At 33.3% G+C, this 16,146-nt stretch overlaps 2 protein-coding genes across 2 annotated transcripts; both read right to left on the reverse strand.

The window, feature by feature from the left end:
* Window positions 1–3,779: 3,779 nt before the first annotated feature.
* On the reverse strand, window positions 3,780–4,418 carry LOC131659978 (uncharacterized). Its single transcript, XM_058929084.1, has one exon. The coding sequence runs from the start codon at window positions 4,416–4,418 to the stop codon at window positions 3,780–3,782; it is 639 nt and encodes a 212-aa protein (XP_058785067.1).
* Window positions 4,419–7,809: 3,391 nt separating this feature from the next.
* LOC131593612 (uncharacterized) lies at window positions 7,810–12,725 on the reverse strand. Its single transcript, XM_058866179.1, has 5 exons — window positions 12,583–12,725; window positions 11,228–11,283; window positions 9,171–10,375; window positions 8,970–9,086; window positions 7,810–8,891 (listed from the first exon to the last, which is right to left on the reverse strand). The coding sequence occupies exons 3-5, from the start codon at window positions 10,329–10,331 to the stop codon at window positions 8,178–8,180; spliced, it is 1,992 nt and encodes a 663-aa protein (XP_058722162.1). The 5' UTR covers window positions 10,332–10,375; window positions 11,228–11,283; window positions 12,583–12,725; the 3' UTR covers window positions 7,810–8,177.
* Between the last annotated feature and the right edge of the window lie 3,421 nt (window positions 12,726–16,146).

Genomic DNA, 16,146 nt, shown 5'->3' on the forward strand with positions numbered 1-16,146 from the left:
ACTGAAGTTTATTAAAACTTACTTGCGATCATCAATGTTACAAGAGAGAATGAACGGCTTGACAACATTATCAATTGAGAATGATATATTGGAGAATATTGGTGTTTATGTTATTATAAATGATTTTGCATCACAAAATGCAGGAAAAAAATCATTTCTTATGAATTTTTAAGTAAAGAGAATTTTTTATATTTTATAAAATTATTATTATTATTATTATTATTATTATTATTATTATTATTATTATTATTATTATTATTATTATGTATTAAAGCATATCATGTTAAATGAAATAGATTATTTTTCTTAATTTTCACTTAAGATATATAAAATGTCAAAAACAGAGCTAGTGTCAACTTAAACAACAACAAAGATTTCCTATGTGCATGAGGGAAATAAAAGAGTAAAGAAGAATATGATCTCAATAGAAAGATTATAGCATACCTTTTGATAAATTAATGTAGGAAACCCTAGATCTAAGAGTACATAAAAAGACAATAAAATAAAACAACTTTTCTTCTTGATTCATAATGGAGGCTGCATACAATTATATAGTAGGGTTTTCTACCTCTAAAAGGGCCATGGGCCAACACGGTACAATAAACTAAAATAATAATGCAATAAAATACTACTAGTTGCACCTCCTTAATTTAATATAAAATCCTTTAGCAAAATAGATTGCTTCTTAATTATGTTGGGCCTTGTTGTCTTCTTAACACCTTTCTTTGGCAATTTCTATTTTTTTTTTATAAGCAACTTGTATATTCAAATCAGAGTACTAGGGGTACTCGAACCCGAACATAAACCGACCATACCCAACAACCTACTTAAAGAAAGATTAGAGGGTATTTAGACCACTCATAAAAGTTACAATTAAGTCTATTTAATCCTATTTGACTCCACCACCAAGAAAAGGATTGCAAATTAAATATAATCTCATCACTGTCACCAATCTCATTATTAAAAATGATTCTATTTCTTGCTCTCCATAAACACCATGTTGCTGCCAACCAGATTACTAGTTCCCTACCCTTTTTCACCTTGTTCTTCAATCTGCAAAAAAATAATAGTAGATGTTCTTGACATGAGACTGGTTCACCAATACCACCCTGCAAGTTCAGCCATAAGCCAACAGATTTCCATATTTTCTTTGCAACCTCACACGATACCATGATGTGTGTGATTTCATCTTGGCTATTATTCTCCTTACACAGATTACAAATCATTTCGCTATCCACTATTTCCACACCCCGCCTTACCAATTGGACTTTCGTTGGCAATTTGTTACGAATTAACCTCCAAGCAAATACTTTCACTTTAAGTGGCACTTTCGCCTTCCACACTAGCTTCAATGCCGCAGCCTCAGTCTCGCCTAAACCTTCCACTTCATTCATCGATAGTAACTTTTCGTAACAAGAATTGACTGAGAAAACCTTTCCTTCTCCATAAGGCCATATCATTATGTCTTGCTCCATGTGATTTGGCCATACCTCCAATAGAATTCCTGCTAACAGCTCTGCTTCCGGTCCTAACTCCACATTGTTTTGATCCCACTCCCATGCAATGCTCCAATGCCATCTCTCCTCTGCCCAGTAGCCACTCTCATACACCGATGCTCCCTTGTTTGACGCTATCAAATACAAGTTTAGGCACAACAGTCTCAGAGTAGTACCTGCTATCCACTTACAGTTCCAAAAGGATATGTCTGCCCCCTTCCCTAGTCTCCACGACACCCATTGCGAGAATCCCGGTGATAAGATGGTTCCTTTGATTAACATCAAATCTCTCCACCATAAAGATTCATTAGAGTTTACCTCACTCACCTCATCAGCCCATATCCTATTAATCACATTTCCATATCTTTGACGAAGAAGTTTCGACCACATCGCATTTCGCTCCGATCCAATTCTCCACAGCCATTTATTTAGACATGCCTTATTAAATAGTGCTACATCTTTTATCCTTAATCCTCCCTCTTCTTTGGTCCTGCACAGCGCCATCCAACTTTGCCATATAATCCCCGTTTTCTCAACCGAACCATACCACAGGAAATTACGTTGAATATTGTTGATCTCCTTGATAACATTGGCTGGTACCTTGAAAAACGACACATAAAACACAGGCAGATTCGATAAAACAGAATTAATTAGTGAGATTCTTCCCCCCATCGATAGTAACCTCCCCTTCCAAGTCGAAAGCTTTGCCCTCAGCCTGCTTATTATTGGTTTCCAAAAATCTACCCTTCTATGGTTACCTCCCACCATTATACCAAGGAACTTGAAAGGAATAATTCCAATTTGACATGATAAAAATTGTGCTGCTGCCACCAGAAAATAGTTATCCACTCCTACCGCATATATTTTGCTTTTAGCCACATTAATACGCAGCCCGGACACCATTTCAAATCCACGTAAAATCACCTTTAAGGACCATACGTTCTGCCACGATCCCTCACCCACCATTATTGTGTCATCAGCGAATTGCAACAGGCTGTATGCATCAGTGCCATTTATCTTAAACTCACTAAACATACCGACTGCTATTGCTTGTCTCACCATTCGTGCCAACCCCTCCGCAGCTATTGCAAAAAGAAATGGCGATAGCGGGTCCCCTTGACGCAATCCTCTCTTAACCGTGAATTCTTCTGTTGGACTTCCATTCACAAGTACAGACATCTTGCTAGAGAAGATTCCTGCATCCATCCAACTTAACCATCTCTGACCAAAGCCCATTTTGTTCATGACACATCGTAGATAACTCCAGTCCACACAATCATATGCTTGTGCAAAGTCAACTTTGAACATCATACAACTTCTTCTTTCTCTTCTCGCAAAGTCAATCAATTCATTTGTTACCATAATACCATCAAGTATTTGCCTACCCGGGATAAACGGTGTTTGTGTTTCAGAAACGAGCTTTCCAATCACTCTTCTCAGCCTTATTGCTAGAATCTTCGACACGACCTTGTAAAGGCATCCTATCAAGCATATGGGCCGATATTCGTCAAGGCATTGGGGGCTCTCCACCTTAGGAATCAGAGCAAGAAAGGATGAGGTCATGGCACTTGATAACCTTGATGTCTTGTGAAACTCCTGAATGAATTCAATGACATCACTTCCGACAATACTCCAACATTTTTTGATGAAATCCAAATTAAATCCATCGGGCCCAGGACTTTTATCCCCATCACTTTCAAAGATGACATCTTCAATTTCTTCTTTTGTAAAACCCTCCTCTAGTTTTATGTTATCATCATTTGATAGAGAGTTGAACACTATCCCATTGAAGTTTGGCCTGGTACCATTCTGTTTCTTGAACCATTCAGCAAAGTGTGTTTTAATCTCCTGCTTTACTTCTTCCACAGTATTAACCACCCCATTGTTTGTTCTAATCTCCACAACAGCGTTTCTTCTATGTCTCGCCTTCATCATTGAATGGAAGAATTTAGTATTCAGGTCACCCTCTTGAATCCACTTTTGCCTAGATTTCTGTTTTAATATACACTCTTTGAGGTGCAAGCAGTTCCATAGAGATTCTGTTTTAATTCTCCTCAACTCTTGTGAACCCTGTGATATTGCTGACCTTGAATTCACCATTTCCAACTCAATCTTGTTTAATTCTTCTACCTCACTTTCCACCTTTAGGTCAATCCACCCGAACACATTTTCATTCCACCATTTTAGCCGCAGTTTCAACCTCTTGAACTTTTCTGTGACAACAAAAGCTTTCTTTCCTCGGATTGCAAACTACTCACATTCCTTCTTGACAAACGGGAGGAATTATGGATGTTCAAACCATGGTTTGAAGACTTTAAATGGCTTTGGACCCCAGTTAAGCTTATTTGTTAAGATCCATATCGGCCTATGATCTGAGATGTCCCTGTTTCCAAACCGTTGTGCCATAACATTCCAACTCTGTACAATTTCTTCAGACAATAGAAATCTGTCTAAACGGCTACTGGCAGTGCCATTAGAATTGATCCATGTATGTTTGTTCCCTAATACCGGTACATCAAGCAGTTCCATACAATCTATAAAAGTGTTGAATTCCTCTATTTCTGTTTGTCTCGAATTAGCACTTCTTCCCCATCTTTCCTCTACCTCCCTTACAGCGTTAAAATCCCCCCCCCCCATAATCCACTCACCATCACCATACTTGTTCTTTAAGACTAGTAGTTCACTCCATAACATCCTCTTCTCATTCAGAGCACAAGGCGAATAAACTTTTATAAAGTAAATCACCTTATCTTTTCTCCAAGCCTTCACCCCCAGATATCCCTTCCCCCTAAAGCTTAGTATTGGCGTAATATTGTCTTTGTTCCAGACTGTGAGAATTCCCCCCGATCGACCCTCTGAATTCTTTGCAGACCACTCACATTCTTTCGACCCCCATAAACTGTACACCACCTCATCCACCATTTCGGTTACTTTGGTTTCTTGAATTAGAATCATATCTGTTTGTTGTTTTGCTATCATTTGCCGGATTCTTCTTTTCTTAAGAGAATTGCCGCACCCTCGTAAATTAAAAGTACCAATATTCATTGGTCACCATTGTTATGCTCCAACATCTTAGCATCATTATGTTTTTCCTTTGCTTCCATTTTTCGTATGATGCTTTCAAATGCCTCATCATCTTCTTCACCATCGATTCCTAACTCCTTGATGGAATTCCATATTTTCGCCAGAATGGTTCTATCCATCAATCCTCTGTACCTTGAGTTCCCCTGTCGGATTTCTGAGTCATTGATAGAAGAACAATCAATACTCCCATCAACCTGCCTGTTTTCTACCAATTCACTTGTGGAGTTTGGCAAATTCTATTGTTTATCGCATTATAACTGTTTATAAATTATTTGGTATTAAAATAATATACGGTCCCTCAATTGTATACTCAGTACTCGTTTTTTTTTTAAATAATCAAAATTTTAAAAAAAATTCGTATATAACCAAAATTTTAAAGTAATTACATAAATGGTCATTTTTTTCACTATTTTAACACATTGTCGTCACTTGCATTGACAAATTGCAAATTATGACGATTTAAATCCCCGCAAATCTTTTTCTTAGGCAAATCGTCACTTGCATTGGCGACTACACTTAAAATTTTAATTTTTGCTAAATTTGCGGCGGTTTTGAACCGCCGCAAATTTAACAAAAATTAACCGCCGCAAATTTAACAAAAATTAAAATTTTAAGTGTAGTCGCCAATGCAAGTGGCGACTTGCTAAAAAATATATTTGTGGGAGTTTTAAATCGTCACAATTTGCAATTCGCCAATGCAATTGACGATAATGTATTAAAATAGTAAAAAAAATAGCCATTTATGTAATTAATTTGAAAGTTTAATTATATACATGATTGTTTTAAAAATTTTGATTATTTAAAAAAAAAATTCTCAGTACTCACTAAAAGATTAAGAAACATAAAAAAATAAAAAATTAAGATAACAATTAACAAAAGACATGCTTAACACTTAAAAAAAATATACTACCTTTCTCCTCCTTAAAAAGAAACAAAAATACTATTTTTAAAAAAATATAGTAATAAACTTTATGCGATCAAAATAGGAAAAAAAAATAAAAATAACATTAAAATTGGAAAGAAAGGTAGAACAAAATGTTAATTTTTTATCCACCACACATACATTCTGCATATAAAAACAAGGAAATCTCAAGTTACCAATATACTTTCTTAGGGATCTCTGTCGAAAATTCTAAAATATCCTTAGACATCACATGTGTATATCCGAACGCATATTTTTTTCTAAAAAGGAATGTGTTTTCGCATATGCATGTCTGAAGTCACATTTTTTTCCTGAATAAATGTGACCTCGCATGTGCACATCCAAATGAACCTGTTTTTTTCAAGATAAGTGACTCCGCATATGCATGTCCAAAGACACATTTTTTTCAATTAAAAGTGATTTTCGATGTGCATATCCAAAAAGATGTCCAAGACAGAATCTTTATTACCAAAGCAACAAAGCATAGATTCATCATAACTAATCGAAATTACATAGATAGTTCAACAAAAATTTAACGTTACATATTCTTATAAACGGGTAGTTGAGGACGTCACAACGTTTTGATAACATCTTCTCCTGACCTTTGAAGCTTCGCATTCAACTCGATCGGACCCTTTGAAGAATATTGTTGAAAAGTTGTCTGCATAACCTCTAAATCGTCGTCGTTCTTGAACTCAAATGAGATGAACTTTACTTTTCCTTCGGTGTCAAGTGAAGGTGAACGATACTCAAACTCGACCACCTTTTGATTTATGGATATTACAAGAGAGAATTCAGTATCGAAATCAACTCGGCGAGGATTCCGATTTTCTAAATGTGAATTTACCTTGCCTAAAGTTGAGTACTTGTGTCATTTATCACTAAGGTGGGAGTTCTACTAAACCAGCCTAGATACAAGTTGTTATTTCTTGGCCAATCCCGCAAAATCTTAAGCAAACAAGGATTTTTAGGCTTAACTGGATATTATAGAAGACTTGTCAAACATTTTGGTAAGCTTGCTCAACCTTCGACTTATTTCTCGAAAAATGATCATTTTATTTGGTCGGAGGATATGCTACCAAGGCTTTTGTAACACTGAAACATGCTTTAATTTCTGCACTAATGTTGTGTTTACCTGATTTTTCCAAAAAGTTTGTTGTGCAAACTGATGCATTTGGGAAAAGGATTTATGTTGTCTTGATGCAAGACCAACACCCTACTGCCTATATTAGTAAATCTTTAGGCCCTAAACAACCGGCTATGTCTGTCATTGAGAGGGAGTTATTAGCCATTGTCTACACAGCGCTAGGATGGGGTTCTTATCTTTCTCTTGCTCATTTTCTTATTAAGACAATTAGAAAAGTATTAATCACATGCTGAACCGAAAACTCAATACTCAATTTCAACAAGTTTGGGTGGCAAAACTATTGAGTTTTTGACTTTGAAATTCAGTATGTTTTTCAAATGTAGTGGATGATGCTTGTCTTGAAAACATGGTGTTGAGCCATTAGTTATGGTGTTAAGTAATGCCGATGATAATCTTTTGAAGTCGATCAGACTAGCTTGGCCTATATTCGTGTTTTTGCTGTAGATGACTATATTTACCTCAAGTTGCAACCTTATAAGCAGCTTTCTGTGAAGTCAGATGAGTACCACAAGTTATTACCTAAGTTCTATGAACCTTTTCCAATTACTGATTGCATTGGTTCTGCTGCATACCAGTTAAAACTTCCTCCTTCTGCTGCCAGTCACAATGTTTTTTTTGCTTCATAGTTGTAATTCCACCTTAATCCTCAAGTTCAAATAGTTTAATACCTCCCTGCTCTTATGGTCAATATTGATAAGATCCTATTACTATACTTGATATAAAGATGGTTAAGCATGGGTGTATAGCTGTGATTAAGGTGTTGATCTAAGGGAAGGTATTGTGATAAGATTTCCAAATCCTTTAGCAAATAAGATTGTAACCAATTTGCCTTTATCTAGCCGATAACGGCCTTGTGGAAATATGTTAATTATTTGGCTAACAAACTCTTCCTCACTTGCTCTAAACCAGTGTTACCAATTCTGCATCATCAAATGGTAATCTAAGATATTTGCTACTCCTAGAATAGAATTAGGGAATTGCAAAATCAGTTATATCACCACCATTCCATACATCAAGGTTTATTGAATATGAACAATCGTAATCATACAACATTACAACACATGTGAGGAAAAGAATAAAATCAAACTCTAAATTGCGAAAATGCAAGATATTGAGTGAAAAACAAATATTTTTGGGAGAAAAAGAAACACAAATAGATCTGAAAAAAAAAACCTCTAACCCTTAGAGGGCAGATGACATTAAGTATAACAAAATATAAGAGATAAAGAACAAAGAATGAGATAGATAAGACTTTAATGGTGCAGAAGCAAAAGAAAATGGCAATTTTGGGAAGTGAAAAATGAATCAAATACCAAACCAGCCCTTCACCAAACATTCCAATGTCTAGGTTGTAAATTGTCATTATTTATCGCGACGATTCATAAAATTAAACAACATTTGAAGCTCGATGAAGATTCTTTTCCCCGAATCCATAGGTTCCTAAGCATTTAAGATTAATACAAATTTAAAATATCTCAGTCAATCATCAAAAGGAAGGAACGGCAAGGGATTCAAATTGCATTTTAAGTTAGCGACGAGAATATGAAGGGCCGGCAAAAGAGTAACGAGCTGAAACTCGTAAAGGTGAGGCTTCCAACTTGTCTCCACGATATGGCTGCATTGGACGGTAATCAGGCAAAGCATCAGCAGCAGAATATATCGAGTAATGCCTATCTTCAACGATCTCTCTCCTTCGCAAGTTATCAGTCCCGGCGAAAGCTCGTCCCCCAACCAAATACGAGATGTCCTCTCTAATTAAAGGAGCCTCTCTTCTTAAAGGAGGCAAATATGCATCCCTAGGTGAAGAAGCACCATATCGATAGTCATAAGGATCATTTATACGGTCAGAAACAACACGAGTATAGCTCTGCTGTTCACGGTCATTCAAATAAATAGGATCCCTTCGAAGACTTTCTACATGAGCAGGAACATAGCGAGGTTCTGGGGGACGGTGCTCATAATCTCTCTCATAAGGTTCCCGTATAGGATTAACATGAGAAGTACTAGCCAAATTCCTTCGGTCATAAGCTCGATAATTATCCATAGGAAATGAATCACGAGGAATATCCTCTCGACGATCAGATCGATGTCCACCAGCTCTTTCCCTGCGTGAATGGTGTTGTGATCCCCTAACCCGACCCGGAACTTCCCTTTCTCGAATTATTGCTTTTGGAGGAGCATAAACAGGCTGCATAACTGGCTGAGCTCCAACTGGTCGAAAAAGTCTAGTGAGCTTCCTGACCTGGAGCAGAACATTTGAATATCATCCATGATATAGAAATAAAAAACAAAAGGCCAAGAGGTAACAAATGATTCTCACTTGTGCAACAGTAAGTTCTGGTGTGAACTTGTTCTTTTTGTTATAATTATCCTTGATAGCCTTTTTGAAAATGCTTTCGGGTAGCGGGAAAGAATCAGAAACAATTTTGAATCGCACCTGAAGTCGTCAGCTATGAGCATATAAACCATGATAAATAAAGAGGACCAGAATAAAACAGATAGGAAAATATAAGAGAGTAACCTGGGCAGGAAACTTTCCACCAAAAGCTTTTGGTTCAAGCTTCATGCCACCAGAAGATGAAGCCTTGTAAATCCCATATAGTAGTTTCAGATCAAAATCATAAAGAAAGAGCTTAAGTCCAGGCTTGACTTGTAAAACATCATCCTTTTTAGCAGCTGAAACACCCATGACACGATAGCGGAAACAATCAGGCTTTGTCTTAGCACTGCACATAAAGATGAGACCACCGAGCCTTTCACTCTTTTTGTCATTTGATAGGCTCTTCTCCTTGCCATTTTGCTTGTTTTTGTTTCTTCTCCTCCTAGAACCCTTCTTTGACTCTTTGAGTTTCTCTTTACTCTTCTGTTCTTGTTCATTCTTATCCAACAGATTGATCTCCTTATCTTTTTTATCCTGATGGCTCTCCTCCATAGGATTTTTGTCATCACTGCTCCTATTCTGACTTTCCTTCGCTTCAATGTTTTTGACCTCCTTATTTTTCTCCTTAGTTGATTCATCCTTTGTTTTATTCTGCTGGGTAATTTCTGAAATTGGTTTCTCGTCTGCATTGTGAGAGCTTTCAGCATTGTCCCCTACTTTTTTATTCTTCCTAATTATCTTTTTCCTCAGAATCTGAGAGGAACTATTGTTCTTAGTCTTTAATTTAGCAACACCAACCAGAGATTTCTTAACAATTTTTTTGGCCTTCAATGATTGTGGAGTAATCTTCTTACTCAACTCTGGTTTACGAGATCCTTCTGCAGGATCAGTATCCTTCTTGCTATCTTCTTTTTCTGAGGACTGAGGATTAGGATTAGAAGAAAACTCAGGAAGATTCTCAGTGTCCATCTTGCTTTCTTCTTGATCCATATCATGCTCAGTGCCGGTCCCGCTCTTTTCTTGGTCCTTGTTATGCTCAGTGCCCGTCCTGCTCACTTCTTGGTCCTTGTTATGCTCAGTGCCTGTCTCGCTCTCTTCTTGGTCCATGTTATGCCCAGTGCCCATCTTACTATCATCTTGATTGATATTATGCTCAGGGTCCACTCTGCATTCTTCTTGATCGATGTTTTGCTCGATGCCCATTTTGCTCTCTTCTTGATCTATATTATGCTCAGTGTCCAATCTGGTCTCATCTTGATCAATGTTAAGCTCAGTGCCCATCTTGCTCTCTTCTGGATCCATATTACGCAGATACTTAGCACAGAAGTTTCCGAAGAAAAATGTTACTGTAACCACCAATAAATATAACAATGTAAATATCAATGGCCTTAAAATTGATTGATATTTCACATGAAGCACAAAAGATGACAGGATGGTTCTGAAAATGTTGGAAAGATGGCAGGATGGCTTTTTAATCACAACACTGCGGAACAGGAGATATGATGAAGATTATTGGATACTGGCTTTCTAATCACAACACTGCGGAACAGGAGATACGATGAATTTTATTGGATAGCCGCAGTGAAGCTCATGATACTTCACTGGAGAACAAGGAGGTGGCAAAGTTAGATACTTTGAAGCTTCAGTCTTTTTATATTCCTTTGCTGTTTGTTTTATTTTAGAACTTAGAAAGACATGGTAATATCTGTAACTACCTCAACAATGCACCAGTAAAAAGTGGTGGATATTATCTGCTTCCTTGTACTAATACAAGCCCCAAAATCCCAACCAAATAGGGATACAAATCATAATAAAAACTAAGAAAAATCGGAACTAATTTTAAGGATAATCTTGAGATACTATAAGATTGTATCGATATTATATAACAGAGGGAAAACATAAGGACATATCTATGTCACACACGGAAAAAATATAGCATATGTAGTGTTATTAGCCAATTCATGCATATCTGAAATTGTTCAATTAGCAGATTGAATACAACAAGGCGTGAAAAATACAGCAGAGGAAGAAATTATAAGTTTTTAAACCCAAAAAGGCATCACAGTAACACAAAAGAATACAAAGATAAATGAACATGTACACTCACTGAATTAAAGGATAAATGTTTAATACCGTGTGCACAATATACTCATGCGCACACCTAAATAAACAACCACGGATTGTCTCAAGTAACTTACCAGAAGCAGCAAACGGTCAATCCAAGGTTGTGAACCAAGTTCAGGGCTTCATCTTTCTGTTGACCAAACAATGTTGTCAAAGGGATAACCATAAAAATAAAGGAACTTAAGAAGGACGTGTAGAGAACCCAGGACATATATACAACAGGACAGCAACAAAGATAAAGATAAAACAAAATAGCCAAAAAGACATAAAAAGTACAAACTACAAGAATTAGAAAATGCATGCCTCGAAAGTTCAAACAAATAGAAAACATAGGTTACTAAAATTCAATACTTTCACAGTGAAGTAAAATTACCTACAAAGATGTTACTAAGATGTGATTTGAAATCCCTATTTATAGACATTAATAAAGAGACTAAATGAGAGCTTTAGAAACAAATTTGAATGCAAAAACTAATTTTGACTTACACAAGAAGCTATTATTTAACAGACCCATAGTTATTTCAAGATTCTTTAATAATATGTTCAGAATCACAGCGCATTCATGTTTACAACACATCAACGCCTTTTAATTGAACTGAGTTTCCATAACTGAAATTAGGACTTCCAAATCCAAATACAAGCTTAATAATTATTTTTCCTACATGTGTTACCGATGAAATGTTTCTAAACTACCTCTCAAACAACTCTCCTACAGAATCTATCTTTTACGATAATCCTTTATCACTTGTTCTTAGAGCTATACCGATCTAGTGTGTTTTGAAAGTGGCAGATTGTCTCAAGCTACAACTACACCGCATTTCCAAACACATAGCTAGTTTTTAAACAAAATAGCATCTCAATTGAGTATCTATGTAACACCGATGAGTGACACCAGACATGATACTGACGCGTCAGACAGTGACATCAGACACGATACTGACACAATGACATCAGATACTATACTGACGCATCAGACACAATACTGACACGATAAAACTTGAAATAGATTGTGTAATAAAATTTATCCACATGTGTCTGATACTAACGCATCAGACACAATCCTGACACGTCAACACTTATGATTAAGTTTAATTAATTTTTTTTTAATTATCATCTGTGTCAGTGCAGTGTTTCCGGTGTCTGTGTTTGGTAAGTCAGACACACACAATGCACATATCAATCAGAAGAGTTCATAATCACATGAAAATTATGCATATATAACAATCGATTACAAGTTCAATTAAAAAACAAGAGCAGATGATGAAAAATCAATGAACAAATTAACAAAACAGTTGATTCAGAAACTCGGAACCTAGAAACGATTCATTTTGTTAACGAAATTGGCATTCGATTTGGTGCAATTCGTCATCGGAATGAAAGTACGAACAAGGAAGATGCGTAATGATGAACGACTTGAGAGAGAGAGTACCTTAGGGAGGTGAGTTAACTCGGAGGAGATGGAGCGAGTTGAATAAAGAGAAAAAGAGTAAATATAAGATCGAAATGAAGCTACATAGATAGATATTTCACAGTTTCACTTTGATCTTTCATAACCCTCGTGGGCTTATGCCAAAAAAAAAACACGATAAAATAGATAAATGTGAAGAAGGAAATTGAGGAGTGAAAAACATATATTTTGGCTAAATAAAGAAACAATATATATTTTGGTAGTATATACATAAACTAAATCTTTTAACAATTTAATTAAAATGTATTTTTACGTTAATTAAAACAGTTAATTTGTTTAAAATATTTCACTTTTAATTTAATTTTTTTTAAATAATACATTTGAATGATTATAATGTATTGATGATATAAAATTTTGGATTAAATAAGTTTAAAGTGCTTCTAAAATTAGGCATTTTTATTTTTCGTCCATCTAAATTTTTTTTTAAAAAAATCATTTTAGAAATTTTAACTCTTGGTTTTGTGTGTTAAAATTGTCGTTAATTTAGTTGGCAAGTAGAATACTGTCACTAAAAATCATCGATAATTCAGTGATTAAGTTGTAAAAATCGTTACTAAAATACAAGAGTATCAAAAGTTTAAATTTCTAAAACGATTCTTTAACGAATTTTTTAAATGACAAAAAATAAAAATAGTTAACTTAAAGAGACACTTTAAACATATTTAACCATAAAAAAATTTTACACCAATAATACATAACAATTAAACTCATCTTTTAATTATTATTGTGCTTACTTTTAATGCAATTAAACTCATCTTTTAATTATTATTGTGCTTACTTTTAATACAACTAGTGTATCTACCCGTGCGTGGCACGGGATAATATTTTTAATATAAAAAAAAACTTTATAATTCATTTCTTAAAATTATTTTTCATATTTCAAAAGAATTCAATAAAAAATAATTAGCAAAAAAAATAATAATAAAATGAGAATTCGTATCAAAGACATACCTCATCACATAACAATAAAGAGTAGCAAATAGAATGAGGACAAATAAAAATCTAAAATGCCTAATCGATTAGGTTTTGTTTGTTTTCATAGACTAAGTTAATTAATTATTATTAATGAATAATAAATATTAAACAATAAAAAATAGTAGTTAGAAAAACACAAAATAATTAGTTAAATAATTATAATTATATTAATATTATTATTAGTAGTCATTTTAAAATAATAAGATATCTAATTTTAAAATAATAAGACATCTAATTATATGAAAAAGTATTTAGAAGTTACATTCTTATCATTATGAAATAAATATGGAAGTTTGTAAAAATGTTGCTAATTTTAATCTCGTTATAAAAGCTAAAAGCATAAAATCTTAAGAAATTCTATTATTTAAGTGATTTGTGTAATGTTTGTGACACTAAATAAATAAAACATATTAAATAAATTTGAGATTAATTATAAATTTTTTTAGAACATTTTATAAATTCTAAATTAAATTTAAATATTTTGAAATTGAAATATAGAAGAGAGAGAAAGTTTTTAAATGTTTTGTAAAATCTGTAATTCATTCTTATTACATAAAATTAGAAAAATATATGAAAAAGTATTTCAAAGTTATATTACTATTATTTTTATTGTTATTATTATTATTATTATTATTATTATTATTATTATTATTATTATTATTGTTGTTGTTATTATTATTATTATTATTATTATTGTTGTTATTATTATTATTATTAATATTATTATGAAGCAAATATAGAAGTTTATAAAAAGGGTGTAAACTTTAATCACGTTATTAAAAGCATTAATTGCTAAAAAACCATTAAAAACATAAAATCTTAACAAATTATATTATTTAATTGATTTTTGTAATATTTGTGACACCAAACAAATAAAATATATTCAAATTTTGTGACATTAATTAAACAAAATTTTAAAAGATATGTATAAATTCTAAATTAAATACAAATATTTATGAGAGAGAGAAAGAGATATTTTTTTTTTATATTCTTTATAAAATAAAATATATAATATTTGAAAGTCATATTATTATTATTGTGAAGTAAATATAGAAGTTTATAAAAATAGAGGGAATAAATAATTATATATAAATAAATATTAATGTGATAAAATTTCTTATGCTAAAAAAATTATTTAATAATTATTTACAGTTATTAATTAAATCAATAATAATATAAAAATAAGTGAATAAGTTATTAATAGACATATAATATTCTCATTTAAAACTTAAATAAAACAAAAAAAAAAGAGATTGAACCAAAACTCTTTTTCTCTTACTCTATTCTACCATGTTTTTCCATAATTCATTATTGTTTCTCCAGAGAAAAATAAAAGGTGAACACTCCAGTACCCTTGAGTTTAGTTGGGTACCGGTACCCTCAACCAATCAAATAGTAGAATTCAATGCCACATCACTTTTATATTTTATTTTATTTGAAAATAAATTAAGAGTAAAATTCAATTTGTACTAAAGGTACTGGTACCCAACTTAAACTCATGGGTATCAAAGAATTTACCAAAATAAAATAACACAAATAAAAAAGTTCTCTCAATCTCTCTTGATCTCACTCATATGTTCAAACATCAAACACAAAAAAAATTACCCAAACCCCCAATCAATCCCTTGAGCCCCAATTCAGATCTCAAATGTTTAAGGTTACAAAAGCAAGATTATGCAGAAATCCAAAAGCTTAAACATGATAAAAATACAGACAAAAATAAAAGGTATGTGTGCTCTGTTTTTTTCTTCAAATCTTCTTCGTGTGGCTTTGGCTACGAATCTAAACTTTTATTTCTTCTTCTTTTCTGCAGCGACTTGAGATAAGTAGTGAATGTTGTTGTGCTCTTTTTCTTCTTGGAATCTTCTTCGTGTGACTTTGGCTACGGATCTGAACTTTTATTTCTTCTTCTTTTCTGCAGCGATCTGAGATGAGTGAATGTTGTTGCTGTTATTTTTGTATTGGTCGAGTGTGTTGCTATGAGAGTTCACACACATAAGATTTGAGGGCTGAAGGGTGAAGGTGTGGCAGAGGTTTAGGTATTCTGGTGGTGGTTTTTGGTGTGTAATGAAAAGGAAATGAAGGTTGTTATATAGTTGGTTTGAAAAGTAATTTGGAGAGAAAATTTTTAAAAATGGGATAAGGATCCAGATGAATTTTTAATTGTTTTACGCTTCTACCAAAGAACTCTTGGATTCTCAATTGGTACCAATAATTTTACTTCTCTCAATGTGACTATTGATTTATCCTAGGTATAATATTTTATGATTATGAGTAATTAGAAATTAATGAAATAATTAATTAAAATTTAAAAAATTATAATTAATTATAGAAACTTTCTACTAATAGTAAACATAAAAATAGCATGGTTTCTAAAAATTTGACACTTGGCAAACTTGCCAAAAAACTCATCTTGCTTTATTATATTTTATGATTAAACTCATCTTTTAATTAGTATTGTGCTTACTTTTTAATACAAAATTTTTGTACAAACTTAAAAATAAATGCATAAATTTGTCTTTTCAAGATTAATGATTATATAATGACAAT

This window comes from Vicia villosa, linkage group LG3 (genome assembly GCF_029867415.1).
Source record: "Vicia villosa cultivar HV-30 ecotype Madison, WI linkage group LG3, Vvil1.0, whole genome shotgun sequence".
NCBI classification, from domain to species: domain Eukaryota; kingdom Viridiplantae; phylum Streptophyta; class Magnoliopsida; order Fabales; family Fabaceae; genus Vicia; species Vicia villosa.